This window comes from Eutrema salsugineum, unplaced genomic scaffold (genome assembly GCF_000478725.1).
Source record: "Eutrema salsugineum unplaced genomic scaffold, Eutsalg1_0 scaffold_12, whole genome shotgun sequence".
NCBI lineage: Eukaryota > Viridiplantae > Streptophyta > Magnoliopsida > Brassicales > Brassicaceae > Eutrema > Eutrema salsugineum.
In genome coordinates, this window is record NW_006256895.1 from 7,779,176 (window position 1) to 7,806,940 (window position 27,765).

A 27,765-nucleotide genomic window follows, 5' to 3' on the forward strand; every position below is an offset into this window, starting at 1 on the left:
ACGTATATATTTATTATATGTGTTATCTCGCGTAACTAAGAAAAAATGATTATAGAATATGCAATCAAATATTAACAATGATTAATTTAATGAATGTTGAACCCTAAACTTAAAGTTTCTAATAATATTACTATCATATCTAAATTCTTCCGGAAATCTAGTCATTATATTTTCCAAATCCTGAAATATAAGGAGACAAAGAATTGGAGATATAGCAAGTAAGAACAAATAAGAACAAATATCTGCATTAATTATTTAGCAAAATAATTTAATATAAATCCATTATTAACTAACTTATTAATTATTTTTTTGTGGTTACATCGTTAGTACTAAAATTAAATTAAATTACCAAGTTGTTAATAAAGTAAATTTAAAAATGAACGATTGTATTCGATTTATAAGATCATTTAGTTCGCATAAATTGTAATCTTTTGCAAATTATAATAATCATGATAACATAAAATATATTTAATATAGTTAAACTAAAAAAGGTAATTGTTCAGAGTGTAACTTCAAAGAAATCCCAGAAATTAAACAGAAGTCTTAACATTCAACAAATAAGGAGGACATCACTCCTTTTGATTACTGACATGAAATTAAAGATAGTTAAAAAAGAGAAGTTCAGGATTTGATGAAATCAAATTACACATCTCTTGTTCCAGAAGATGAAGGACTGTGGGCTGAATCCCTTAGCTTTTGCCAAATTCTGAACAAATACATAAAATAAAAATAAGTAATAACTAAAATAAATTTAAAATTGAAAATGTGATTATTAAGGTAAGGAAAAATATTACTTGGCACGGAGATTGTTGACTTCATCAATTTCTGGATGAACCAAGAAACGTGAGAGATTTCCTTCTTCAAAATCAGTGATTATAATTTCATCTATATAAAAAAAGGAAATTATAAGGAATAAAACAATTTGATTAAAAAACAAATTATCAAAGCAAAAATAAATACATAATGGCTATTTACTCTCATTTTTCTTAACAACCCAATCAGTCAAAACACATATGGGATATGGTCCTTTAAGTAATTCGCAGTTTGATTTATCCTTGATATCATAAGCCAAATCACCATGTGCGACACAGTTCATTGTGTTACCCCTAGAGATAAAGAAAAATTCTTACTAAATAGAAATTTCTATAATTATAAAATCAAATAAAAAATAGTAGAAGGCATTACTCTATATCACTGATACGAAAATGTAGGGTTGGAACACTGTTCTCATCATTGAAATCGAATTCAACATTGCCAATCTCCTTATCAAAAATACCCATCAAATCTGAATAAAAACCCAATAATCAATGCATGTCTATATAACATAACTTTATTTTAATTTGTTGTGAATATATGATAAACAAAAAGAGACGTATGCATTTTATACAAAAACAGAATATTATTAAAAGGAAACATACCGATCGGGTAGTAGTGAGAAGGACGGTTGAAAACACTTGGAAAATCAACGATTTTGATGAAAAGATCCTGGCTTAAAGGTCTGATATAATTCACCTTTGAACTCTGATTGAGAATGATCTTGTAAGCATGATTTGTGGTTCTTTCAGTCCAACCGGAGTTAACCAAGCGAAACTGTGAAAGTCGAAGCCAAGAACCTTCTTGGATAACCCTCTTGTAGAAAGAGAGTTTGAAGTCGTTCACAATAGCAGCAACTCGAGATCCCTAGGAAATTTTAATATTTGGTTAAATAAGCAACAATTAACAACCACAAAATAATTGAATTCTGTGTACAATAACGAATCTTACCATTTCATCAACCAAGATGAAATACATTCCTTCATGGCCTTCTGAATCAACTGTATCCCATCTCTTGAGAACCTTCACTTTGATTGTCTGTTTGAACTCCTCCCATGGTGTGAGATCTTTAACCATTGAATAGTCGGCCATTTTTTATGCAGAGATATTGATGCTTTTTTTTTTAGGTTTTCTCTATGTTAAGGATGAAGTTATTATCCAACAGAGGTACGCTATATATATAGAAGATGTAGTAAATTTATTAAGTAAGGTCGCAATGGTTGGAATAATTTTAATTGCAATAAATACAAAAATGGAATATTTCTTTTGTTAAAAAAAGGAATAAGTTAACTGAATCTAGTTCAATCGGTGTAAGAGGTTGTCAGTAGATGTATCAGTTTATATTCAGAAAGAAGAAAAAGGAAGTTACATATGTAACGATACAAACATATTTTTATCAAATACAATTAATATTTATGCAAAGATACAGAGGCTATATTAATTCTCTTTATATAATTAAATTTCAATATTAATAAGTTGTGTAACATTTAATTTTCATAAAAATTTAGAAACTATATATACTTTCAAATCGAGATGAATATTTTATATATTACAAAATTAAATTGAGTATAAGTTGGTTTAGTAACCAAAATGTATATAAATCGAAGTGAATTTTATGGGACGTGAATCTATACATGCAAAAATATTTCCAACAAAAAAAGCAATAAATGAAAAGCTGAAATCAGATATCGATCAAATCAATTCAATATTGTCACCTTGCATGCAGATGTCCTAAAATTATGTATTCAACAATAATCCAACTACCAAACGATATGAAATTAATTGGTTACATTTACAATAAATTAAATACTTGACAAAAACATGCATTATTATATTATGAATACGATTTTGCCAAAGAACATAACCGTATTTTGACTTAAAACAAAATTTTATTATTGTTTAGAATGTTCTTTGGTGGAACATAACCTTAGCATTACAAAATTTTGTTATTGAGATTTGGTGGAACATAACCTTAGTATTTTTTTTTAAGTTCCTAATATGCCATAATTAAACGATTTTGGATAGTTTTTTAAAATTTAAAATTTTAAAAATTTTGTTTTTGATGCAAAAAATATATTATACAGATCACAGATTCCATATTATGAAAAAAAAATTTAAAAATCTAAAAGGTAATTTTTTAGGAAACAATAGATAATCAGATATTCAGGATGATGAATATAAGGAATTAGTTATCCAAATATCAATTTTTGCTATTAATATTATAATACTATCATATCCCAATTATATCGGCAAACTAATTATACTGTTTTCCAAAAATAGAATTATAAGAAGGCAAATGATTCGAAATGTAACACAACTTTCTGTATTTTTAAATAATCAAAAATTTAAACAAAATATCGAAAATAATTAAATTGATTAATATGTAACCAAATATTTACCTCATTATAGAATTAGGTATGTATACGAATTTTTAAAGATATATTCATTAGTACGAAATTTATTAATTTATTGTTTTAGTTAAATCGAAAGTATTCATATCAAAAATAAAATTCAAATTAGGTGATACTGATAAAATAACAATGTAAACATGATCCTAAGTTAATTAGTTTCATTTTTTTGGTATAATTTAAAATCTGATTAAACCATGCAACAATTATTTGAAAATAAAATAGATTTCAAAACATAAATTAAAAAGATAACAGCAAATATTTAAAATTAAACGAAATCCGAAATAAATTAAAGTCTTAACATGCAATAACATAGGAGGACATCACTCTTTTAGATTAAAGTCTTAAAAAAAAAGATAGATATTAAGATAAGATAGAGATGGGCCGAACTAAGCATTCCTTGATCCAGAAGATGAAGCATTGTGGGCCGAATCCCTCACCTTTACCCACATCCTAAAAAAAAAAGATAAATAAAACATAACTAAGTATAAGTATATGAATCAAACGTTTTATACATGTAATAAGTAAACAAATTAAATTATTACTTGGCCCGTAGAGTGTAAACTTCATCGAGTGGTGGATGAACCAAGAAACGTGATAGCTTTCCTCCTTCGTAATCATTAATAGTAATTTCATCTATATAAACAAAAATTCATCATATTACAATTATATCCAATCCATTATAATATATGGTACAAAAACAACGCTAACTATATGATATTACTTACTGAAGCTTTTCTTCACCATCCAATCAGTCAATGCACATATGGGAGTTGGTCCATTCAGTATCTCACCGTTAGATTTTTCCTTTATATAATAGGCCAAATCACCATGTGCAACACACTTAAGTGTATTACCCCTAAAAATGGGAAAAAATTAATATTAAAAGACATATAAATAATATAAAAAAAATTTAACTTAAGAATGTCATTAGTCGATATCAGTGATACGAAAATGCAGAGTTGAAACCGTTTTCCCATCGTTACCAATATCTTCTACAATATCTCCGATATTCTTGTCAAAAACACCAAGCAAATCTGTATTTTAAACAGATAAATTATTGCATATCCATTTTTACTTAACATAAACCTTTTTATGCATACATGCAAACCACTATGAAAATATTGTATTTTACAAAAATTACAAATAATAGTAAAAGAGAACTAACCGATCGGATAATAGTGAGAATAAGGACGGTTGTGAACACTCGCAAAATCAACGAAACTGATGAAAGGATCGTCCGTTAATGGTCTGATAGAATTCACTTTTGTTTTCTGAGAGAGGATGATTTTGTAAGCATGTTTAGTGGATCTATCATTCCACCCGGAATTAGCCAAGCCAAACTGGGAAATCTGAACCCAAACTTCTTCTTGAAAGACATGTTGAAAATATGAGAGTTGTGTTTCATCAACGGTAGCAGCAACTCGAGATCCCTACGGTAAACAAATAAAAATTAAAAAATACACAACAAAGAGACTTTACAAAAATAGATTACTTATTTTTGAAAACACAAAACTTACACTTTCATCAACCAGGATGAAATACATCCCATCCTTTCCGTTTGAACCAACAGTCTCCCAACGCTTGAGAACTTTCACTTTGATGGTTTGCTTGTATTCCTCCCATGGTGTTAAATCACTAACCATTTGATATTCGGCCATCTTTTTTTAGTCAGAGATATTGATGTTAATTTTCTAGGTTTTCTCTTTGTGAAGGATGAAGTTAGGGAAGAACAAAGTTCCTTTTATATATAGAAGACATAGACGGTTAACTACTCTAAAGTCGCGATTGTTTGTAAACATTTAAGTGTAGTAAATACAAAAATGGTTCATTTAATTTGTTAAAAAAGGAATAAGTTCACCGAATATATTTCAATCGGTGTAAGATGTCAGTAGATGTCTCTATTTATATTCCGGGTGCATAAAAAGGAAGTTACAGATGTAAATATATAAGTATACTTCTATCAAATCACATGAATATTTATGCAAACTTTCAACTACTATATTTATTCATGTTTGTACACTTCATAAACTATATGTTGCGAATCCAAGGGATATAACATTATAAATGTGGCAAATATTTTTATTTCCTACAATACTTATAATCCATATACTATAGTATTAGTAATTAAGATATTATATATTTTAAAGGAAGATGTCATTAGTGTATAAAATATACATAGATATGAACTTTGAAAAGTGATATTTATGTTTGTAAAGTTTCCTCAATCTAAATATATACATGCAAAAATATATATTTATGAAAATAACACTTAATAAAAGCTGCAATCAGATATCAATCAAATCAATTCAATATCTTCACTTTGCATGCACAGGTCATAAATTTAAGTATTCAGCAACAAACCAACTACCAAACGATATTAAAGTAGTTGTTACTAAATTTTTAACATAGAAACTTTGACTTAAAATTTTCTATGCGTGATTTTGCGTTCTTGATTTTTCCAAACTTAATTATAATACGAATGCATATGCAATTACGACTCTCTAGTTAGTTTAACTGAACGTTAAACCAGTTAAACCAGTATATTTAAGATTCAATATCATATTTGAAAACATGTAGTAATAAAAATTCACACATTTTAAACATAATAGATAAATTATGGTTACTACATATTTATTAGTAAATTCATAAAAAGTAAGAATCTCCAATATTTAAAACATCACATAATATTCATTGTAGATAATAACATAGAAACCAATACCATAATTCAAAAGTATAGAATTATACAATGATAATAAATTTTAAATTCAATCAGTCTCTACTCTTCACGGAAGATGGACTTGCCTCATCATCATTACTACCCAAATCAATGACATTGGTATGTTTATTTTGGTTATTCCAAAACCTGCAGATAAATAAATTCATGTAAGCAGTTATTCAAAAAGCTACATATTTTATTACATTAGAATGTGACTGTCTATAACAATTTACCTTCTAACCAAAGTTTTGGCTTTTGAACAGTCAGGATGAAACTCGATTTTAGAAATCCCTCCTCTAGACCGAAGATAGTATCCATCTAGGAAAATAATAGAATTGTTATTTTCATATACAAAGCTATACAACATTAAATAATTAATCAATATTATTGGTGTACAAAAACTAACTTTCTCCTTGTTTAACAGACCAGTCGGTTAACATAACATCAAATGGTAATTGTTCCTCACTGAAAATTTTGTCATTAAAATCAAGTGCAAGTGGTCCTAATGCAACACACGATAACAATAACCCCCTACATATAAATTTCAAATTTTAATATTAACAAATAAACAGAATATTTAATCATATAGAGAAAATGGTAAAAATGAAAAAAAAATAGAGCTTACTTGTAATCCTTCAATGTGAATGATATACTGGTAGTCTTCTTATCATGTCTCTCAGGGTAGGAATCATCATTAACAGTGACCAGAGGATCAATACTGATAACAAAACCGTGAATATCTGAAGAAGAAAATATTCAAAGTGCAAACAACACATTCCAATCAATTGAACTTTATAAATAAATGAAACTTTAGTCTAAAATAAGATTACTAAGTAAGGGCATAAATATAACGATAGGAAGACCAGGCTCTGTTTTATCACCATGCACATCAGAAAATGAAACAAAATCTTGTACAATTTCAAAATCGATAGGCTCTATGTCTTATACTTCTGTGTTATTTAGAAACCTGATACAACTACCAATAGGAGAATTTGGTTCGTCCGATGTATCATCAAAGACCACGAATTCAGAAAAACATTTCCATTCACCCTCTTCAATTGTCTTGTCGAATGATTTGATTAAATCGGTAATATAGAGATAAGCTTGAATAGTTTCACCCTGTATGTATTAGTAATTTATATAATACAAAAAACTGGTTAAATATAGTATAACAAAAAGTTTAAAAGATAAGAGAATAATAACAAACTAAATACCTCTTCATCCATCAACAGAAACTGTAACGATGGACGTTCTCTTGGATATTTTACATGCCATTTCTTCAAAACTTTGTATCTTATAGTCGAATTTGTTTGGTCACAATGAAGATCTGATATTAGGTCATAGTCTTCCATTGAAGGATATGCGAGAGAGCTTTTTTGGTTCTAGAAAATAGTAACTGAAAGTTTGAAAAAATGGGTAATGAGATCTCTCTTATCTAGGAAACAATAATGTCTTCAGATTGCTTTTCAAATTTATGATATATTATTTTATTCAAAATATCCAAATATGTCATCGATTTAAACAGTATATTTTATCATATCGAAAAAAGGAACTTACACAGCCACTCAATATATGTATTGAAAACATAAAAGGAAAACAGTTTTATGTCATTGTGTTTTCTAATCAATTATAAAGCAGAAGAGAATATTTGATATTGTTCAAATATGTACATAAGTGTTACAATGTTACGAAAGGAAAATGCATCACCGATTATATACAGAATATATATCACGCTTGAATGATGTAAATCTGATTATCGAAATGTCTCTATTTTGGTAATTGCATAGTTTGGAGATTATTATAAAAACATGCGTAACATTAAAAATAGAAAAGTTACTTATGTCAAACAAAAATTAATTTATTATCCTCCTCACAAATTGGAAATTTAATAAAGAACAATATAATAGTCTAAAAAATTTAAAACTGCTTATGGGAAATAATAGGTTGATTTGTGCTTGTGCTCGAATATAACCACTTGCAGTTATTCTAAATGCTGTCAAATGAAAAAAAAAATAGTGAGTAATCAAAAAATTATTGAGTTTGAAAAAATATAAAATTTCTATTCTAATAACTGAATACATACAATACCTACTATCATTACTAATGGTAGATACATCTAATTCCTTGGAGACTGGTTTTACAAACTGCATCAATAGAGTTCTGATATTTCATTAACATGCATGGTATGAAAAAATAGTATTAAATAAATATAATTTAAATACCTTCGACATATCTGATAGGAGTGATAGTTGTAGAAATTATGAACTGAATATTGAAAAGGGATGTTGTGTTAATGTATTCAGCATTAACGGGAATAAGAGTGAACTCTTCAATTACAAACCATGAGTTTTCTACAATACTATTCTCAAAGAATTGTATGTATTTTCTGTAAACTGTAGCACAAATTGTATGACCCTGTAAAATGAAGAAAAGTACAGGTTTTTGAAAGTATTCATTATGCAAAAACCTGAAAATGAATGTAATGAATTCTACACTTTACCTCTTCGTCATATAGTTTCATATTAAGAGTAGTTCCTCGATGTGGAGTATATTGTTTCCACTTCTTAGTAATTTTAACCCTAATTTTCCAATCAGTAGTAGACGGATTTAAATCAGATATAGAATCGTAAGTAGAAATCATGACGGTATTATATATCAAAGTTCTTGCAAATGGCTGACAAATTTTACACAACAGAATATTTATATAAGGGATAACTTCTTTGATATGGTATTCAAGTAAATAATATCTAATATGTATAAGGAAACTAACTAATAGAGATATATTCGAGATATACATAGTCGATATCTTCGTGCAATATATATTGAAATCTAAAATAACCATAAATATATTTCAAAAATGTTTTTAATAATTCATATTAATTAATTCACATAATATTAATCGTTTTAATTAATGTTTAAATAATGTACTTGACAAACTTTGATTAATTAATGTTTGTTTACATATGAGGCTGATATGAAGTGATCAGGATATTAGTCTGTCAAAAACTCAATTACATATAACGAAAATAAGTAAGCTACGACTATATAAACAAATTATACGTCGATATATATCAAAGTAACATATGAGCTGTGTGAAAAAAATCATATATCCAAATTGAGTAACCAATACAACGTAAGTGAATGTATTAGGGGGAATAATATATAAATATCAAATAATAGACCAAATTGCTGACAACAGAACATATCAGGATCATTTGCACCAACACGACATCAATAGCTTTCCTTGCAACTTCCTGAATACATTACAAATCCATCATACACATTAATTAAAAAATCATACTAAGCAAATGTAGATATTGTTCAAGTTATAACTTACCAGTAATGTTGAAACTATATCTTCAGGAACACTTCTTTGAATACAACGTTCACTGTTTGTTTCTGAGGTTTACCATCTTTGTCAATAATAAGCACCTTTAACCCATCCTTTGATTTTACTCTAGATAGAGCAACATATAACTGGCCATGAGAGAAAACAGGCTTTGGCAGATAGAGACCGACGCTTGAAAGTGTCTGACCCTGACTTTTATTTATGGTCATAGCAAAGGCAACAGCCAAAGGAAGTTGTCTTCTTCGCATTCTGAATGGAAATTTTCCTTCAGGAGGTGCGACATTCAACCTTGGAATGTAAACTTTCTGACCATGAGTGTCACCAGTTAAAACAGTAGCTTCGATGATATGATCAGCTAATTGGGTGATTTGTAGCCTTGTCCCATTGCACAAACCAGCCTTTGGATCTATATTCCTTAATAGCATAACTGGTGTTCCTACTCTTAATCTCAAAGAATGATTAGGAAGACCAGACAACTTTATATTATTCAAGAAATCAGGAGTATATACTCTGCTATCCTGGTTAGATGTATCAGATGGATCTATAGAATCAGAACTTAGATAAGTTTTCTCCTCACCTTGATAATAAAAAATTTATAGATATATCAGTATAGTATATCAATATGATAAAAAAACGTAAAAACTAAATGAATTAAACGATAAACAATGGTAATTGTGTTTACCTGTCAACATAGAAAGCATGTAATCGTTGATGAGGCAAACATCGTCATTAGTTGGACACAAAATAGCCCTTTCCTGGTAAAAGTGAGGATCGGATTGCTCTTCAAAACTTAAACCATAAACTTCCTGGACAATAGAATTAATGGGATCATCACATTCTTTTATTAGAAGCTCATCAGGAATGTCGATCATAACTTCTCCGGTGTTTGGTAGATTAATTTTACCATCGCCAACTTTAAGAATCCATTGTGAAAATGATTTGATTTCCTCTGCTACGCTTTCATCAAGATTAGCCAAAAGCCTCATGTTTTTTGTAAGCTTGAGCACCTTACAATCATCCCATAAATATGACGAATTAATAAAAGCCATAACAATATCTTCCCTTCCTCCACCACTGATACCTGGCAAAATTTGTCTAAAATCACCACCAAACACAACAACTTTTCCTCCAAATGGTTTATCCTTATGACGCTTAATAATGTCACGCATAGTATGATCCAAACTTTCAAAACAATATCTACTCATCATAGGTGCCTCGGCCCATATGATAAGAGATGACTCAGCAACCAAATTTCCTAAGTCTGTTCCAGGTTGAATATTGCAAGTAGTGTCATCATCTGGGTTTATTGGTATACCGAAACGGGAATGTGCGGTTCTACCACCAGGCAATAACAAAGATGCTATTCCACTACTTGCAACATTCAAAACGAGTTCACCTCTAGCACGAACAGCAGCAGATAGTAGTTTCCATAAATGAGTTTTTCCAGTACCACCAAACCCATATAAGAAAAATACTCTTCCTTTATCTTCTGTGACAGCTTCCATGATCTCTTTGTAGACATTCATCTGCTCGTCAGTTAAACCAGGAACCATTCTTTCTACGATAGCATTCATTTCTTCTCTATCATAGTTTCTTTCATCGTATATTAACCTATTGATACCAGCTGTGTTGTAATCACCCTCCGGCAAAGGCATTCTATCATAATTTGAAAGAGAACAACCATTGCTTCGCAGTATAGTCTCAATTGCATCCAATGTGTAATTTTTGAGCTAGTCATCAGAGAGGTCCAGTTCTGCGAAATGATCACATCATATGTATTGAAATCCAATACTTCATATTCACATAAAGTATTATGGTATACATAACATATATAGTTATAGACAGTTTTTTAATAATAAAAGAAATACCTGGATTGTTTTCAAATAATCTTCTTCTGTAAAGAATATCATCAGATAGCAAATTCCAAGTTTCTTCCCAAACTCCAAATGGATTAATTAGGCTATCAGTCAATAGCATAACGCAGAACAGCTTTCGAAGGAAGTCACCAGAACCCCACATGCTTGCTTCATTAATCCCATCTATATATTCTCTATCATCATCTAGTAAACCCAATGCATAACATGCATCTTTGTATGTAGGATGTAAAACACCATCAACTGTCTTCAAATCATCAAACCCCTTAGGACATTTGTGTCAGTTGAGTAGAACACGAAGATAGTACAATTGGCCACATTTCAGAGGTACATAGGTTATTCTACCAACAGCTAACCTATTTTTCTGTTGCCTTGGTTTCCATTCAATATTTGTACGATCATAAACAAACATTGTAGGAAACTCAGCATATGTTAGGTTTTCAGCTTCTGGATACTTATTGCAAGCTTAAAAAAAAGCTAATAACATTGAGCTCTGTACTAACCTGCGATTTAGAACAGTTTCAACTGGATCATCATCATCAAAAAGTACTGATTGCTCGTTTTCTAGATGAAAATAGAGTTTCTCCACTGGAGTTGTCCTAAAATGGATTAGAAATGCTAGCAAACGCCATGTAGCTTCGCATGCAGAAACATATCTACATAACAATAAATCAGTAGAGATTTAGTATGTAATCAAAACTAATGCAGCTTATAAAACATGCCTACAATCTCTATCCAATTAAATACTACCTGCAATCGAAGAACTCCTTAATTTCATCTGTAGTATCCTCGCCGTTTTCATCTACATTGGTGCATGCTACAGAATCTGCGCCTTGATTTAAATCATTTTCAATAGTAGCTAGAACACGATCAGGTCTTTTGTTGATATATTTGAAAAGGTATTTGATTGACCTTGCCTGAGTACACCATTCCACATTGATGTGAGCTCTATTTCGCAATGATAGCTCTATATTATAAGGCACAACAAAACTGTTGTCAATTTTTAGACCATTCTTCTCAACAAATGCGCCAGTCTTCCTTCTCATATAATGTGGAAAGCCTCTGTTGTCAATGGTAGTTCTTTCACATTATTTCTTTGGAAACTGCTTAGAACATTTCCCATTGAACATACATGGACTACTTTTGTTAATCACTCCGCAAGGTCCATGTATCATGTTTTGCTTCACTACTTCATACAAAGAAGGATCAGTATCTTTGTCAGGAATCTCAGCAGAAATAACCTTATCAATAGATTCAGCAGTAGACAATTTGCTTTTTTCAGCCATCCATAGTAGGATATGTGCATATGGAAGACCTCTTTTTTGGAATTCAATAGTATACATACCTGTTAATATAAAACAAACCTATCAGAATTACCATAACAATATGAATCAAAGTATAATTACAAAGATTAGAAATATAAATTTAACATACCACAAACACTTTTTCCGAAAATGTTCTTTTCAGTGAGATCACTCATGAGGCTGTCTAGCTTAATTTTGAATATCCTACAGAAGATATCTGGTCTATCTTCAAGATTCAACTTTCGCTTCTTTGTATATCTAATAATCTCCCGGAATCAATGCTGCAACTTCTGTGGAAGTTGGCATGTTATGTGTTCTAGCATCTTTATTCCTGTTAGCAATGAGAACTAACTTGACGTTGTCTTCTGGTTGTTGAATATTGTATCTGTCTTTGTAGGAACGAAAAGCTTTCACCATTGGATTACAAAAGTTTAACATCTTCATGAGACATTCAATTAATGCCGGCCTTAACTTGGTCGAGCTAGAGACATTCTTGCTGAAATAGTAGAAAATGCATAAATAAATGTAATGTATGATAAACATATTAACCATCAGTAAAAAATAATGTTAATGGATATTAAAATAGTACGTACATTGTATACCTGATTGATTTCTCTCTGTTGGTTATCTCATTAGCTGTATCATGGATATACAACTGACAGAACTTTGGTTTCTCTTTCCTCTTAGGAATCAAAGAACCAATTAAGTGATAATTTTCACCATGTAGTTGGAATACGGGTGGACCACGATCCTTGTTTATATCGTAATTTATCTTTCCACCAATAGATGTAAATGAAAACATCATGTTGTAAGCTCTGATATTCTCACGAAAATGGCGACAAATTTCATCATCACTCGAGAAGAGATATATCAAAAATGGAGGAGGTTGGTTAAGTAAGGGTAGCTTCACTTTCCCCTGCAAACAACATATAGTAATTTTATATGTTGCACTCTTCTTCTTTTTCTGAATTCGTTCATTAAACCACATCTTTGCTTTGCAGTGTATGCATTCATACATCGGATCTCCATCATCATAATATCGTGAGGTAGTACAACATTCAACATAATTAAACATTTAGTCCTGATAAGAATATAACTGAAAAAGTATTGATAGAAGTGTAATGTTAGAGACATAACCATTTTCCAATATAACAGGTTTACGTTCATGATCATAATCATCTGCTTTAGTATCAGTTCCATTAGGCCTTTCGTTAAACTTAATCCCTTTCATTAAATGTGTCCTGTTATGTCTAGCCTTCCGCTGTGTCTCGAACAAAGATTTAGATAGTTGATTATTTCTTTGTGTATCAATGATTTTATCAACAGAAGAGTTTCACCACATAATGACTTAGATTGAGAGTTAAGATAACACTAATATGAATTCAACGATAAGAAAAATTAAAACTAAGGGAAAAAACTTATAATTTGAATAGGATAAGGATACATGACTTCTCTATTCCTTCAACAGTGTGTGAGCTTGCTGCATTCCTGTTTGTATTTTCTGGTGAAAACATATAACAATAAATATTAAATTTAAAGAAATGTTATATTTTAATTAAGATACATAATTTAGATATTAATACAAATCAGAAATCTTACTGGGACCGATATGTACTGGTTTTGTAAGATCAGAATGAAGCGGTTGTGAAGCAGGATTTGTTCGAGATTTACTAACAACAGATGGTGGCGTCGCATACGTTTGATTCGAGGTTGTCAATTCAGATATATTACTAACAATTGATGTAAGGATCCTATCTGATAATACAATTCAAAAACAAACAATAAGTTAATAATTTAAATAGATTAAATGTTATAAATTCATTATACTATTAATAAATGAAATTATTCTTACTTGGCTGTAAAGGTACAGATTTAGGAATACCAGAATCTAGCCTCCGTGAATTAGGAATTCTTCGAGCTTTGCTAACAACAGATGGGGGTGTCGCATAGGTAATATTAGAGGTAGTGGTTTCTTGTCTATTAGTATCACTTGATGATTGGATACCAGTACCATGAATATCATTGCTTGCTAGGTTTATATCAGGAATTGTTGTATTACGTTTTGCAATTTTAGGCCGTGAAAATTGAGTTTCAGATAAAATTCTACCAAACCTAAGGCCTGAAAAACAAATATATATGTTAACATTTAATGTGTAAACAAATTTGCTTAATATATGTAAAAGCAAGAAATAAAAAATGGTAGTTGAGATATAGGTAACCCGTTTCTTCAGAAGATGGTGAGCATTGCAAAGGTCTCTTTACAGGTGGCCTGTTTTCTTTTTCTAAACTTGGTAATGCTACATGAAGGAAAAAATGAAGAACACACATAAAATATATAAGATAATTCATAAAACGATTTGTAAAATAAAACATAGTTCACATACACTGTTGATTTTTAGGTGTGTTTGACCGTATAGATAAACAACCAGGGTTGCTGACATCTCTAAGAATTTTATCTATGTAAATAAACAAATAAAACAACACAATTTTAAAATAATGTGAAGTATAAAAATTTTGATTAAAGCAAATAATAAATAAAAACTCACTTGAAGTAGATATGTGTGATGTAATCCGAGTTGAACTCCTCACAAAATCATTTGAATTGCTTAAATCTCTAAAAATCATATCAAATGCACCAGAAATAGGCTTTGTTGATTGTGTTTGGCTGGTAGATGCGGTCTTCTATTTTTTTTTTTAGTTTGGTTCTCATCATTTTCGTATCCATGCCGATTTTTCTTTGAACTGTGCATTGCATAAGAAAATGAACATACATGCAAATAGAGGTAAACATGAACACAAAGAACGTTATGAAGCGGAAAAGTTTATTTATATGAAATAATAGTTGTTTGTTATAAAATTCAAATTAAAGGTGATCCCTTATGAATAGGAAAACAAATATTCTACATTTAAATTCATATATCTAAATCCACAAATATAGATAATAAATATAGAGAAAGAATCAATTTATATGAATTAATAGTTGTTTGTTATAACATTCAAACTAAATGTGATCCCTTATGATTAGGAGAACAAATATTCTACATTTAAATTCATATATCTAAATCCACAAATATAGATAATAAATATAGAGAAAGAATCAATTTAGTTACAAATTGCCAAACTTAAAAGGATAAATATAGTTAAGTAAAGTAAGTAATACTGTTAAAAGATATAAGTTATAATACATTATCCATATACGTGATTATTGAGGACTTTGTTTTCGGTTAGTAGTTATACGTATTTTTGGATGTATAGATTCGTATAAGTATATATAATTTGTTACAAATTTAGGAAATTTCCATTTAGAAATAAATAATATAGAATACATAAAAATTTAATTATAATCTAATTATGTTTGTATACTATTTAATATATAAGTGATATCATTTGAATGATGATCATACGATGTTTAAAGAAAAATTATAAAATTACTAAAACGATTTCATACATAAACAAAATACTATCAGTAATGAACGAAATCAAAATATTAATAAATAATAACCATCCGATTACAAAATTTTAATCAAGAAGCAAAGTTAAATAAAAAATAACGATAAAAGAAACAATCATTCAGACGGATAAACGCATAACAAAGTAGTTCCAATAACTGATTTCGGTTCTTAAATCATGGCTTCTCTGTTTTCACGGTCTTAAGGGGTAGAGTACTTGGATTAGTCTGAACAGTTTTCTCATCCTTACACTTCTTCTTTGCAGCTGAATACTCATCAGTATCCTTAATCACTTCCAACTTTTCATTGCTTTTGCGTTTAGAAGTAGGTGTAATTTCAGCATCATCATCATCCATAATCATTAATTAGAGGAACCTATAACATATTAATTAATCTGTAAGAATGAAAGCATTATATAATAGTAAACATGAATGTAAGAAATCAGAATAAATAAATATATCTTTTCATCAAGAGCATTGTGAGCTTTTTCCTCTATCTTGATACTTGGAGTGCTTTACAAAAAGTGAAAGTAATGTATGGTAAGCAATTAAGAATTAGTTTATACAGAATAAATGATATCAAAATGATATAAATGTACCTGAGGAGTAGAGATTTCAGAAAACTCCTTAACCACATCACTTTGTGTAATTATACTGATGACCTTGTATGTGTCACTATTGAAAACAACATTTGAGCTTGCAATTGCAATCTTGAATAGAAACGTTTTACCACAAATATTGCTCAAAGCTAATGGCAAGACATCAGGATCCTGAATCTAAACAAAGAGGAATTTAATAAATTTTAAATAGATCAAATAAAATACTGTCATGGACAAATGCATTATAAATATGAACCTCATTAACAGACTGAGTTAACTGAGCAGCAGTTTGGTTTACAACTTCTTTTGCCTCTTGATCAAATAAGTGGAATTTAGTTTCACCAGTATTATCTATGACACGGAAAGTCAACATAAACCTATCATAATTTGAAATAGTATAAGTTAAAATTAATAAAAGGTCAAAACTTTACTATAACACAAATACAATAACAGACTTACGATGGATAAACATTCTCAACATCCTCATTGCATTTTTTGCACTGCCACAATTGTTTCTTAAATGTTTTCCCAGGATACAGTTCTTTTAAGTAATCCATATCATGAGGGAGAACCTTTTTAGAACAGGCTCCACATGACATGTAATACCAACCAAACTCAGTGTCAATAGACATAATTGTGGCCATGGTAACACATTTGACAACCTTTGAAAGTTAATAATGATATTAGAATCAAATATATGTTATAAAAATTGAACTGACATAATATATAATTACCTCAGAAGCAGCAATAATCTCGCTAATAGTCCTTCGAGGACTATGCAAGAAGAAATCGTCCCTTACCGATACAGAATTGACAATAGTTAACTGATTTGGATGGGTATAGGTCGGGGTTAAACCATCATTTGGCAATCTGTAGAGATTAGATTACATAGTTATTAGAATATTAAACTTGAAAAGTAAATAAAATTATGGATATAATTAGTTTTACCTCTCTTTAAAAGCCAAACTCTCTGGAAAGACTGGATCACTAATGACCATTGAACAGTTGTAGCAATTGCCAACACTCCAAACACCTTGATAAAGTTTTAACTTTCCAAACCGCAAAACAGCAACGATCACAGCATCATTTGCATGTTGAGCCACACTTTCAAGATTTTCAGCGAATTGACCCCAAAGAACACAATTAAGTCGAACATTTCTACATTGAAAATGATAAAGGAAATTGAGGAAAAAGGATACTATACACAAATAGTAAATATATAGAGCATTAGTGATAGATTAGTAATGTAAATGCTAACTCTGTATCACAGATCTCCATAGAAAGCCTCTTTGTCTGTCTCTTCCCAACATTCAAGATCTCCACATCCCCAATGCTCACAATTTGTCCAATAGCATCTAAGGTAAAAGAAATCATGTTAGTACTTTATAATTACGCAAACAAACTATATATCCAATAAATAATTTAGTAATTAAACAAACTTGCCTATTAAGAAATCTGGATTCATTTTTCCTTCATGAATATCACTAAACTTGACGAACTTGAAACCTAAGATTCTTGGATCCATTTCTTCTGCCGGTTTGACAGATGTAGTTGATGCGAAAAGGATTTTGTAAACGTTAGGGCTGGTCCTGAACTTACCACCTTTATGAGCCACTTGAAAATTTGTGATAATTCTAGAGGCACCTTCCTCTAACAGATTTTCATTTTTCTTGATGAACTCCTTCTTCAAAGTTACATGCATGGTTTGATTCTGTGTATATATAAAAGAATATGCATGCTTAAAAGATACATAGGTTTGAATGAAAATGAAAATAAATGAAGACAGTCGTGAAATATATAGATTAGTACAAAATCTTAAAAGTAACATAGATAGTATACCTTCTCATCAACAACAACCATTTCCAACGTCTCTACACCATTCAAATATTGTTTCCACACCTTCAATATCTTCACGTAAACTCTCCATTGAGTTTTGAAGGGCTTCACGGAATATAGATCGGTGAAAGAAGACATAATAGCAAGATGAAATTTGATATTTAGAAATGTATTGAAAGGTGAGGGAGGATGAACTATTGGAGAAACGTACACCTATATATATACGGTATTGAGAGAACATGGTAGAGCTAGGTTAAATATTTCAAATTTAGAACTTTCTTCTCGTTAATATAATCCAAGGATCTCGGTTATTTTCGTTTAGGAATAAATATATATCTTCCGCATTTTGAGTAACCAATATGGATGTTTATTAGTTGTTTTAAAAATTTCAAAAGGTTTAGTTTGAGGTTTAAAAATATAGAAATGCGTAAATATAGATACTTACTTAATCCGTTGGAAGTTTAAATTATTGTTAAAGGTAGTTTAGAAAAATGATGTAGGAAAATATATACGTTTCGAAAATATAGGAACCAAAAAATTCAATGTAGAATATGACAAAATATAGATACTTACTTAATCCGTTTGAAGTTTAAAGTATTGTTATTAGTTGTTTAGGAAATTCCTCTAAGAAAATATTCATCTTTCGAAATTATAGGAACGAAGAAATTTAATGTAGAATATGCGAAAATATTTGAAAAATTTATTGCAGTTAAACGTGTTTTATGAAATAACGGTCTGTTTGGCAATAGAGATAGTAGGAGAATTAAAATTAGACGAATTAATAATGTAGCTAAATACCAACTTTAATCCTAGAGCTGCCAAGTGTCCAAATAGTGCCTCCACTTTAATATATTGGAGATGTTTTTTTTTTTTTAAGTTTGGAAAGAACTTTGGTTATTTTTGGGGTTCCATTAGTGAATCCAGTAATCGTTCGAATGAAACCCTCATATACTAGTTGACCAAGCAATTTATTCTCATATACCAGCGCTATAAGAATTAATTTATTTTAAAATTATTTTTAAATTGGAAAAGCGAGAAAATACTCAGTCACCCTTAGAACATCATAATATCTACTGATCCAACCAGTCATGGATCAAATATCCACACCCAGTTAGCTATACCAGATCCAATTTCGGGTCTAAATTTGAATAACCCTAAATTCAAATGTAAATCATTTCTGGGAAATTCGTTCCATTAGATACAACTACGAGGATACTACGAAGAGTCTTCGATTTTCTAAACTGGTCACAATCATTCATCAAATTCACATCAGATTTGTTCTTCGTTCTTCTTCGTTTTTGCCGTTTTACTGTAGCTTATCTTAGGCAGAAGGCTTACGAATGAATCTGTAGTGTCTGATACCTGGGTTTAAGAACGAGGAACTGAAATTAGTATTACCTGCAAAATTTGAGTTCAGTTCACTTTGATTGATGTGTGGATCCCGGTGATAATTAGATGTGTCTTAACTTCGTAAAAAATACTGAAATGACATCATTCGGAGGAGATAGTGAGTCGCTTCAATTACGGTGTGGGAGCCATTACGCTTTCGTAGTGAGGTTGAGGAGCAAACACGTAATGAGCAAACGCGTAATGATGAGGAAAACCAGCCGCCAATGCAACCGCTGAGTATGTATTTTAGTGCAAATCAGTACAACAAGGCAATAAAGTTAGGTACTCGGTGTTGGATCCACAAAGCAGTGGAGAATCTGGAGTCGCCATCACTTGGACTGAGACCCGAGGAGCTAAGATGGTTTAGCGAGCATCCTCAATTCAAGCACTTCTGGCATATGCACAAAGCCATGTATTTGGATACAACCCATAAGACTCAGGGGTTGTGGATGCTCCTTCTACGCACAGCAAAGACAAACAAGAGGAGAGAGTGTTGGTTTGTTGTTAATGGAGTTCCAATTCGGTATTCGCTTAAGGAACATGCACTCATATCTGGATTAGACTGCCATGATTATCCAAAAAATTATGAGAAGATGGGCAGTAGTGATTTTAAGGAGAAGTATTTTAAGAAAGGAACTGTCCCTACACTTGCTGTTGTTAAAGAGAAGCTTGAAAAGATGCGTGGTGGTCCTGATCGCTTAAGAATGTGTGTTTTGTACTTTCTAGCAAGCGTGTTAGGTGGTAAGGCTAAGACTGGGAAGGGAGCTCCCTCGGTAGACCCTTTATTCTTGAGGATGGTAGAAGATCTCGATGCGTGTAGAACATTTCCTTGGGGGAGGTATTCATTTGATGCGAATCTAAAAGAAATTGAACATACATTGAGGCACTTCAATGGGGTCGTCGAAACCGATTCTTGGACATTTCCTGGATTTGTTACTCCCTTGGAGTTGCTACCTTTTGAAGCAATACCTTGTCTGAAGGACACATACAGAGAAGAAGCTAAAGGAGCAGACATAGAGTGTCCTCGGATGTGTAAGACAAAGTTCAGACCATTCACTCTCAAAGGATTTCCTCTTTCGGACCTCTACGAAACACTCGGTAATACCAAAGATATCCAGAGTATCTTGGAACCATCTGCTGATGAGGAAGATATGTTAGCTGGTATCATGGAAAGGTATGAAGACCCAGATAACAGTGATACAATTCCTGATAGTTGGACGAGTCGTATAATTGATTATGGGAAGCAGATATTCTAGAAGGATATGAGCTTGGACGATGAAAAAAACCGAGTTGAACCAGCGAAGAATGCCTCCTCTAAATCTCCAGCGCCGAGTGGGATTGTGGACCAGATTCAAGGGTTGAAAAAGAGTATGGATGAGCAGTTCCAACTAATGAGACCACATCAATGGCATGGATATTAGATTGAAGTCCGTTGAATCTTATGTGAAAGAGGCAATTCGAAGTGAATGTCTTGGAGAAGAGAAGGAAGGAGAAGAACAAGGTGATGAAGGAGAAGAACAAGGTGATGAAGGAGAAGAACAAGGTGATGAAGGAGAAGAGGGTGAAGAAGGGAAAAAAGGAGAAGAAGAGAATGAAGAAAGAGTTGAAGAGAATGAAGAAGTGGGAGGTGAGGTGGCAAAGAAGGAAAAGAATAAGACAAAGACGAAGGCAGTGGTTGTCAGAAAGTATTTGACCAGACAACGGACTGGAATTCAGGTATTATTTGGTACTTATAGGTATTATTTGGTAGTAATAGGTATTAGTTGATACTAATAGGTAGAACTATAGTATAAACCACATATGTTTTTTACCATGTAGGAACAATCTGGTGTTTCAGTCGAGGAAGGGGAGGTGCAGCATGAGAAGAAGAAGAAGAAGAGTAGGAATTAACAGTCCCAGATGTTCACTCTATCATGCTGTCGATTTGAATTTATGGTTTTTTTAAGAACTAAATTGTGGGATCGTGTTGTTTGCAAAATTTAAATTTATTTTGAGGATATTGTTTTGTTATTGTTATAAGAATCGGTTTATATTTAATTAGAGGATTTCGGTTTGGTATTACTCGGTTTAAAATATTGTTGCTCTTTGGTTGTCGGGTAACTGTCTTGTCGTTATTAAATTATGTTTTCTAAAACGACGCGTGTGGGAATAGAGAAAGGCAGCATTTGTATAGTGAGAGAAATCCCATAGTGAGACGACGCCATTAATGCATGCCACCGCTTAACTTCTTCTTCTATAAATACCACACCCTCGCCTTCTCATAACACCATCGCAGAGGAAGAAACATTCCCTAAACGTCAAAAAAATAAATCTTATCTTTCCCTTTGCTAACTCAAAACCCTAATTTCCCCAAATGGCCCACTTTGCTCACAACATTCGTCCAGCGTCATCAACACGTCCCGAGTACTGGATGCGTCGATACCTGCTTGACCTCCAGCGAAACCCGTCGCCCATATACTCCGCCGGGGTGGAGGCGGAGGACGTGTATGTGTGGGCGTCGACCATCACTGGTCCGCCGGGAACTCCCTACGAAGGGGGTGTCTTCTTTCTCCGCATCATCTTCCCTCCGGATTTCCCCTGGAAGCCACCGAAGGTGCACTTCCGGACCCCCATCTTCCACCCCAATGTGAGCTATCGTGGCAACATCTTTCATCCGATGCTCATGCCTGATACATGGTGCATCGCGACATCTGTGGCCCAGATGCTGATGAGTCTGGCCCAGATGCTATTGCATCCGCTGGTGGCGGAAGGCGACGTCGTGAGGGAGGAGGTGGCGGTGATGTACCGGGAAGACAGGGCAAGCTACGAGGAACTCGCACGTAGCTTCACCAAGATCCACGCCATGGATGGTTAACATAACATCCATGGCGGAAAAGACTCTAAATAATTGTGTTTTTTATGTTTTTTTTTTAAGTTTTCGTTGACCTTATTATTATGTTTTCTGTATGTTTATATTATGCTTATATTTGGTTATTAATATTATTATGTTTTTTGTTAAAATGGAAATATTTCACAAATTTTTTAATAACCTACATTCAACCCTAACTTCTGATAAGACTTGGTAGTTGGACCAGTTTTACATCGAGAATCCGCACTCATTTATAGCCCCATTTATACTGGTTACGCGTGAAGACGTCATCAAGCAGACGCCTTTTTTTTATTCATAATGGATAAGCATAAATCACAGGAATTTATTATCATATTTAAAGTAATTATTCTTTAAAAATATCTTTTAAAAATAACTGAGGTTAAACCAAAAATTACAAACGAAGATATCCAAAATTCTAAAATCAAAAACTGAAAACCTAAACCCAAATGTGAAAAACAGAATACGAAAACCTACATCGTCTTTGCATCCTACAAAGCCTAATTTTGTTCAGGAAAAAAAAAACAAGATTACAAGTATAAGCATGAGCAATCAACGCCAATCAACGCTTTATACTTGTAATCATGTTTTTCTTGCCTGAAAAAAGGTTAAACCTTGTATTTCCCAGTCTGCAACATCAGGTGACCAAACTCGCTGACCAAACTCTGACTCGCTGATCTGACTCTTCATCAAGTGAAATACCCTTCCTTCTTGCTTTTATGGTGTAAGTACGATGGGTATTTCATCTCATGAAGAGTCTGAGATCAGCGAGTAAGAGATTGATGATTATTTTCAGGTTTATGTGTTTTTGAAGGACGACATTTCTCCAGGGTAAGATCTGACTCGCTGATCTGACTCTTCATCAGATGAAATACCCATCCTTCTTGCTTTTAAGGTGTACGATGGGTATTTCATCTGATGAAGAGTCTGAGATCAGCGAGTAAGATATTGATGATTATTTTAGGGTTTATGTGTTTTTGAAGACGACGTTTCTCCAGGGTAAGATCAGGAATATATATATAGTCAAGGAGAGGATGAGTAAAGCAAGCAGTTAGATACAATGAATAAATTGTTTTTCGAGTAGTCGTGTTTCAACGAATTTTATAATCCCATTTTAAATAGATTAATGTTAATAACCAACGCCTAAATTTTCCTTTTATACCCCACTACTCATTTCATTTCTTTCATTTCATTTAATTCATTGTAACATCTATTTATTCTCGACTTGTCAGAAACCCTAATTTTAAATAACTGTCTGTTCATCAAGTTAACTCTCTCAAAATGGCAGGAATACCTTTTCTTGAGATATGTTTTTGTTTTCTTATTTTGTACTTTTTTTTTTATTTATTTTGATATTTTCACTTAATTTGTATTTGCAATGATATCTCTGTTATTCAATTTTCCCACAATAATTATTATTTGGAATAGAATTTTTTATTTTATTTTCAATACATTAATGATAATAAATGATATTTTTTTACGAGGCTTGATAGTTGTACCAGTCTTACATTATAATTGTAACGCGTACATGCATCACCAACCACCGCCCACTTATCCTTAAATACCCTAGTCTCATTCTCATTTCATTACCCCAACCTTTCATTTCCTTTTAGAAAAAACCACTTACTTATCCTTCTCGATATGAAACCCTAAGATCGTACAGAAAGTGGTTGATGAGAAGATGAGCAACTTAGGATACTGAGCGAATAGTTTGGAGGAAAAATCCAAACACCAGCCTCCTAAGTTGTTTATCTTTTTCATCCACCACTTCCTGCACTATCTTAGTAAGGATCCACTCAGATCGCCTTGTAATTCAGGTAAGTATTACGAATCTAATTCTTTAATATGTGAAATAACCGTACTAATTGGTATAATTCAGCCCAACTACGTGTAACTTTGAGAACCCTTAAAATCTGGTATTATTTGGTATAATTCGGCCCAACTACGTGTAACTTTGGGAACCCTAAAAATCTGGTACTAATTGGTATAATTCGGCACAACTACGTGTAACTTTGGGAATCCTTAAAATCTGGTACTATTTGGTATAATTCAGCCCAACTACGTGTAACTTTGAGAACCCTTAAAATCTGGTATTATTTGGTATAATTCGGCCCAACTACGTGTAACTTTGGGAACCCTAAAAATCTGGTACTAATTGGTATAATTCGGCCCAACTACGTGTAACTTTGGGAATACTAAAAATCTGGTACTAATTGGTATAATTCGGCCCAACTACGTGTAACTTTGGGAATCCTAAAAATCTGGTACTAATTGGTATAATTCGGCCCAACTACGTGTAACTTTGGGAACCCATAAAATCTGGTACTAGTTGGTATAATTCGCCCCAACTACGTGTAACTTTGGGAACCCATAAAATCTGGTACTAATTGGTATAATTCGGCCCAACTACGTGAAAATTCTTGAAATTAAATTATCAGAAATTAAGGATAAGAAAAGTTCATAGTCTGCGAATGAAACAATCTGGGAATTAAACAAGGATTCATTAAACAACGGGATTGTTAAAGAACTGTATCAGTTCTACACACTAAACCCTAAATCCGCAAATACACCTTTCAGCTTTGCAATCTCTTCAGCATTGTTGTTCAGTTCCATGCGCATTTGCTTGATTTGAAATTCATGGTTTGACATTTTCGCAATCCTCGAGCGCAGGTCCTTAATCTCACATTTTAGCCTAGAAATCTCATCATCGACAGCGTGATCCCATTTTACCCTAAAGTCGTAGCTGTCGTTCTACACAACAATTCATAAACTTAAACCTTATACACTCAACCCAGGAATTTTAAATCAATCTAAATCCAGAAAATTAAAGTAATTCAATGCAGGTGTAATATCTCTTTCCTGGATCTTTAGAACTCTCCTGGATGATTCCTCCACCACATGGACAAACTGTTGGAATCCCAAATTTGAAGAGAGAGAGAGGAATATCCCAAGAGAGAGAAACAGAATAAAAATATGTGAAATGAAATTCAAAATGGGGGGAAGTGGGGGGAAGTTCGAGTTTTGCTGAAGTTTGACTTTGATACTCAAAGAGTCGTGCTTCCAAAGGTAGATGATGAAGTTTTCTATCCTCTTAAGCCTCATATTCTTGGGTTTTGTGGAGTTGTTATTGAGGAAGTTCATGAGTTTAAAGACTATGAAATGAAGTACGTGGGGAGCATTGGAACTATAGAAGAAGCTCAACTCCTTGCAGCTGTGGAGAAGAAGAAAGAACCCCAAATAAGACCTGATCTTGAATTTGAAGGGGATTTCTTCAGTGATGATGAAGATTGCTTGGAATCTTTGCCTCCTACACAGAGTGAGGAAAAAAACTAGCAACAACAAAGGAAATGGTTCAGGGTTCAAAGACAAGAGTCTAAAAAGCACCAAACCATTCACCCTTGGATATTCTTCTCAAGTCTTAACTCTTACTCCATGGAAGTTTGATGGTGGAGCTGTGGACTACAAATTTAAAGGCAATGGAAGATCAGGACCATTTGCCAAAGTCAGAGCAATCCTCACACCAGAGTTCAAGAACAAGGGATCAGATGGTGTTTAGAGCTGATGAACAAAGTCCTTAAGCTTGAATTGGTGGACAAGACAAGGAGCATCAATGCTCTTCCTCTCACTCACTAAAAAGAGTATGAAAAGTCAAACTTAGTGACTTAAAACAAGTGCAATTGGGAGACAATCCCATGTTTATCCTTGTAAATAATCTTTGGATGCTTTCTTTTTATGTTTTTAGAATGTTTCGATGTGTTTTGTGTACTGTACTCAGATTACAGGTGATCTTGGTGCTATCTAGCTTCAAGAAATGGTGAACAAGGTGCAAAGAAGTGAAAAAATCAGCTAAGTACACAGCCTGCCACAGCAAGAGGCCATGGCAAATATATGGTGTGGCATGAGGCTTTTCCTTGGCCAAAATCATTCGCAGATGGCCATGGCATAGAAGCCACGGGTGATTCTTGGCGTGGCAAGCTTTATTTCACAAGAAAAAAATATTTCAGAGCATGTCATGGCATGAAGGCCACACCATGATTCTTGTTGTGGTTATGTGTTTCAAGAGGTCACGAGTGATGTGCTATGGGTTAAATGAGGAGTGGCATGTGAAAATGCTTGAGCATAAGCCCAGAAATTGTTTCCACGGCATGGTGTCACGCCAAGATGTAAGCCGTGGCAAAGAGAACCTCAAAACTCAACTCATTCGCAAGAGAGCACACCATAGGTGCCACGGGAAATTTGAGGCGTGTCAAGGTATTTTTTGAGCATCAGATTTTGCTTGATGAAGGCCAAGCCATAGTGCCACGGTATGGTGTAAGGCGTTGCAGGTTAGGAAGCAAAGCCACCAATCTTTCGCAGGTGGCCACGGCATGAATGCCATGGTAAGATGCCTGGCGTGGCACCTTGGGAAAAATGGGTAAAAACCCAGATTTTGGTGCCACGGTATCGAGGCCATGGGTTGTTTTAGTCGTGGCAGAGGTGTATTGACGTGTTGACCAGTCAAGGTGGATCTAATACCCAGCGATGCAAGCCACACCAACCCTTTCTTCCCCATAAACCCGAGTTTGCTCTCTAAACACCATTCTTGCACTTGTTTCAACCATATCTCTCTCATTACTTGGCCAAATTGCTTGATTCAAAGTGCACTGAGCTTGTTTTCCTGCTGTTAATCTCATTCTTTAACCGCATTTTCCCCATAGCATCTTAATAACAAGGTATTTCATCTGTCGAAATTCATATTTTTCCGTGGCTTTTATGGTGATCCTTGAACTTGAAATGTATGGAATCGATTTTGATAGGAAGTTAGATACCTCGGGATTCATTTTTAGGTGCTAAATGGTTAGATTAAACAGAAATATTGAATTATTGCTTGGAAAAAGATGTGTCTTGAGCATTTGCCCTTTTAGAACAAAATTTGACAAAAATTGACTTTTCAAAGAAGTTTCTTGTGTCTTGATGAATTTGTGCTAGGCATTTATGTGTTTTGCATTGATTTGAACTGGTTTAATGATTCATAACTCAAGAACCCAAGTAACTTTATCATCTGAGAAAATCGATTTTTGATACTTGGCATTGTTCAAGTTCATCTTGTACTCACTTGATTTAGAGTGTCGTAAGATGACTACAGGAACTTCATCTAGTGCTCCACCAGCCCAAGAAGGA

At 32.6% G+C, this 27,765-nt stretch overlaps 2 protein-coding genes and 1 pseudogene across 2 annotated transcripts; 1 reads left to right on the forward strand and 2 right to left on the reverse strand.

Moving 5' to 3' along the window:
- Positions 1-9,291: 9,291 nt before the first annotated feature.
- Positions 9,292-16,272, reverse strand: LOC112089166 (annotated as a pseudogene).
- A 111-nt stretch (positions 16,273-16,383) lies between these two features.
- LOC18025598 (replication factor A protein 1) lies at positions 16,384-18,488 on the reverse strand. The gene is made up of 9 exons (XM_006408739.2): positions 18,354-18,488; positions 17,958-18,225; positions 17,773-17,869; positions 17,463-17,672; positions 17,249-17,384; positions 16,974-17,176; positions 16,771-16,891; positions 16,515-16,691; positions 16,384-16,428 (listed from the first exon to the last, which is right to left on the reverse strand). The coding sequence occupies exons 1-9, from the start codon at positions 18,486-18,488 to the stop codon at positions 16,384-16,386; spliced, it is 1,392 nt and encodes a 463-aa protein (XP_006408802.2).
- A 3,604-nt stretch (positions 18,489-22,092) lies between these two features.
- Positions 22,093-22,593, forward strand: LOC18025597 (ubiquitin-conjugating enzyme E2 28). The gene has a single exon (XM_006408740.2). The coding sequence runs from the start codon at positions 22,093-22,095 to the stop codon at positions 22,591-22,593; it is 501 nt and encodes a 166-aa protein (XP_006408803.2).
- Positions 22,594-27,765: the final 5,172 nt, after the last annotated feature.

Bases quoted from the DNA above. Each gene is read 5' to 3' on its own strand.
- LOC18025597 (XM_006408740.2), top strand. From the start codon at position 22,093: ATGGCCCACTTTGCTCACAACATTCGTCCAGCGTCATCAACACGTCCC.
- LOC18025598 (XM_006408739.2), bottom strand. From the start codon at position 18,488: ATGTCTTCTTTCACCGATCTATATTCCGTGAAGCCCTTCAAAACTCAA. The intron at 17,673-17,772 runs GTTAGCATTTAC...TTTTCAATGTAG, and splicing joins ATGGAGATCTGTGATACAGA to AAATGTTCGACTTAATTGTG. The intron at 16,429-16,514 runs GTACATTTATAT...CTTTTTGTAAAG, and splicing joins CTGAAATCTCTACTCCTCAG to CACTCCAAGTATCAAGATAG.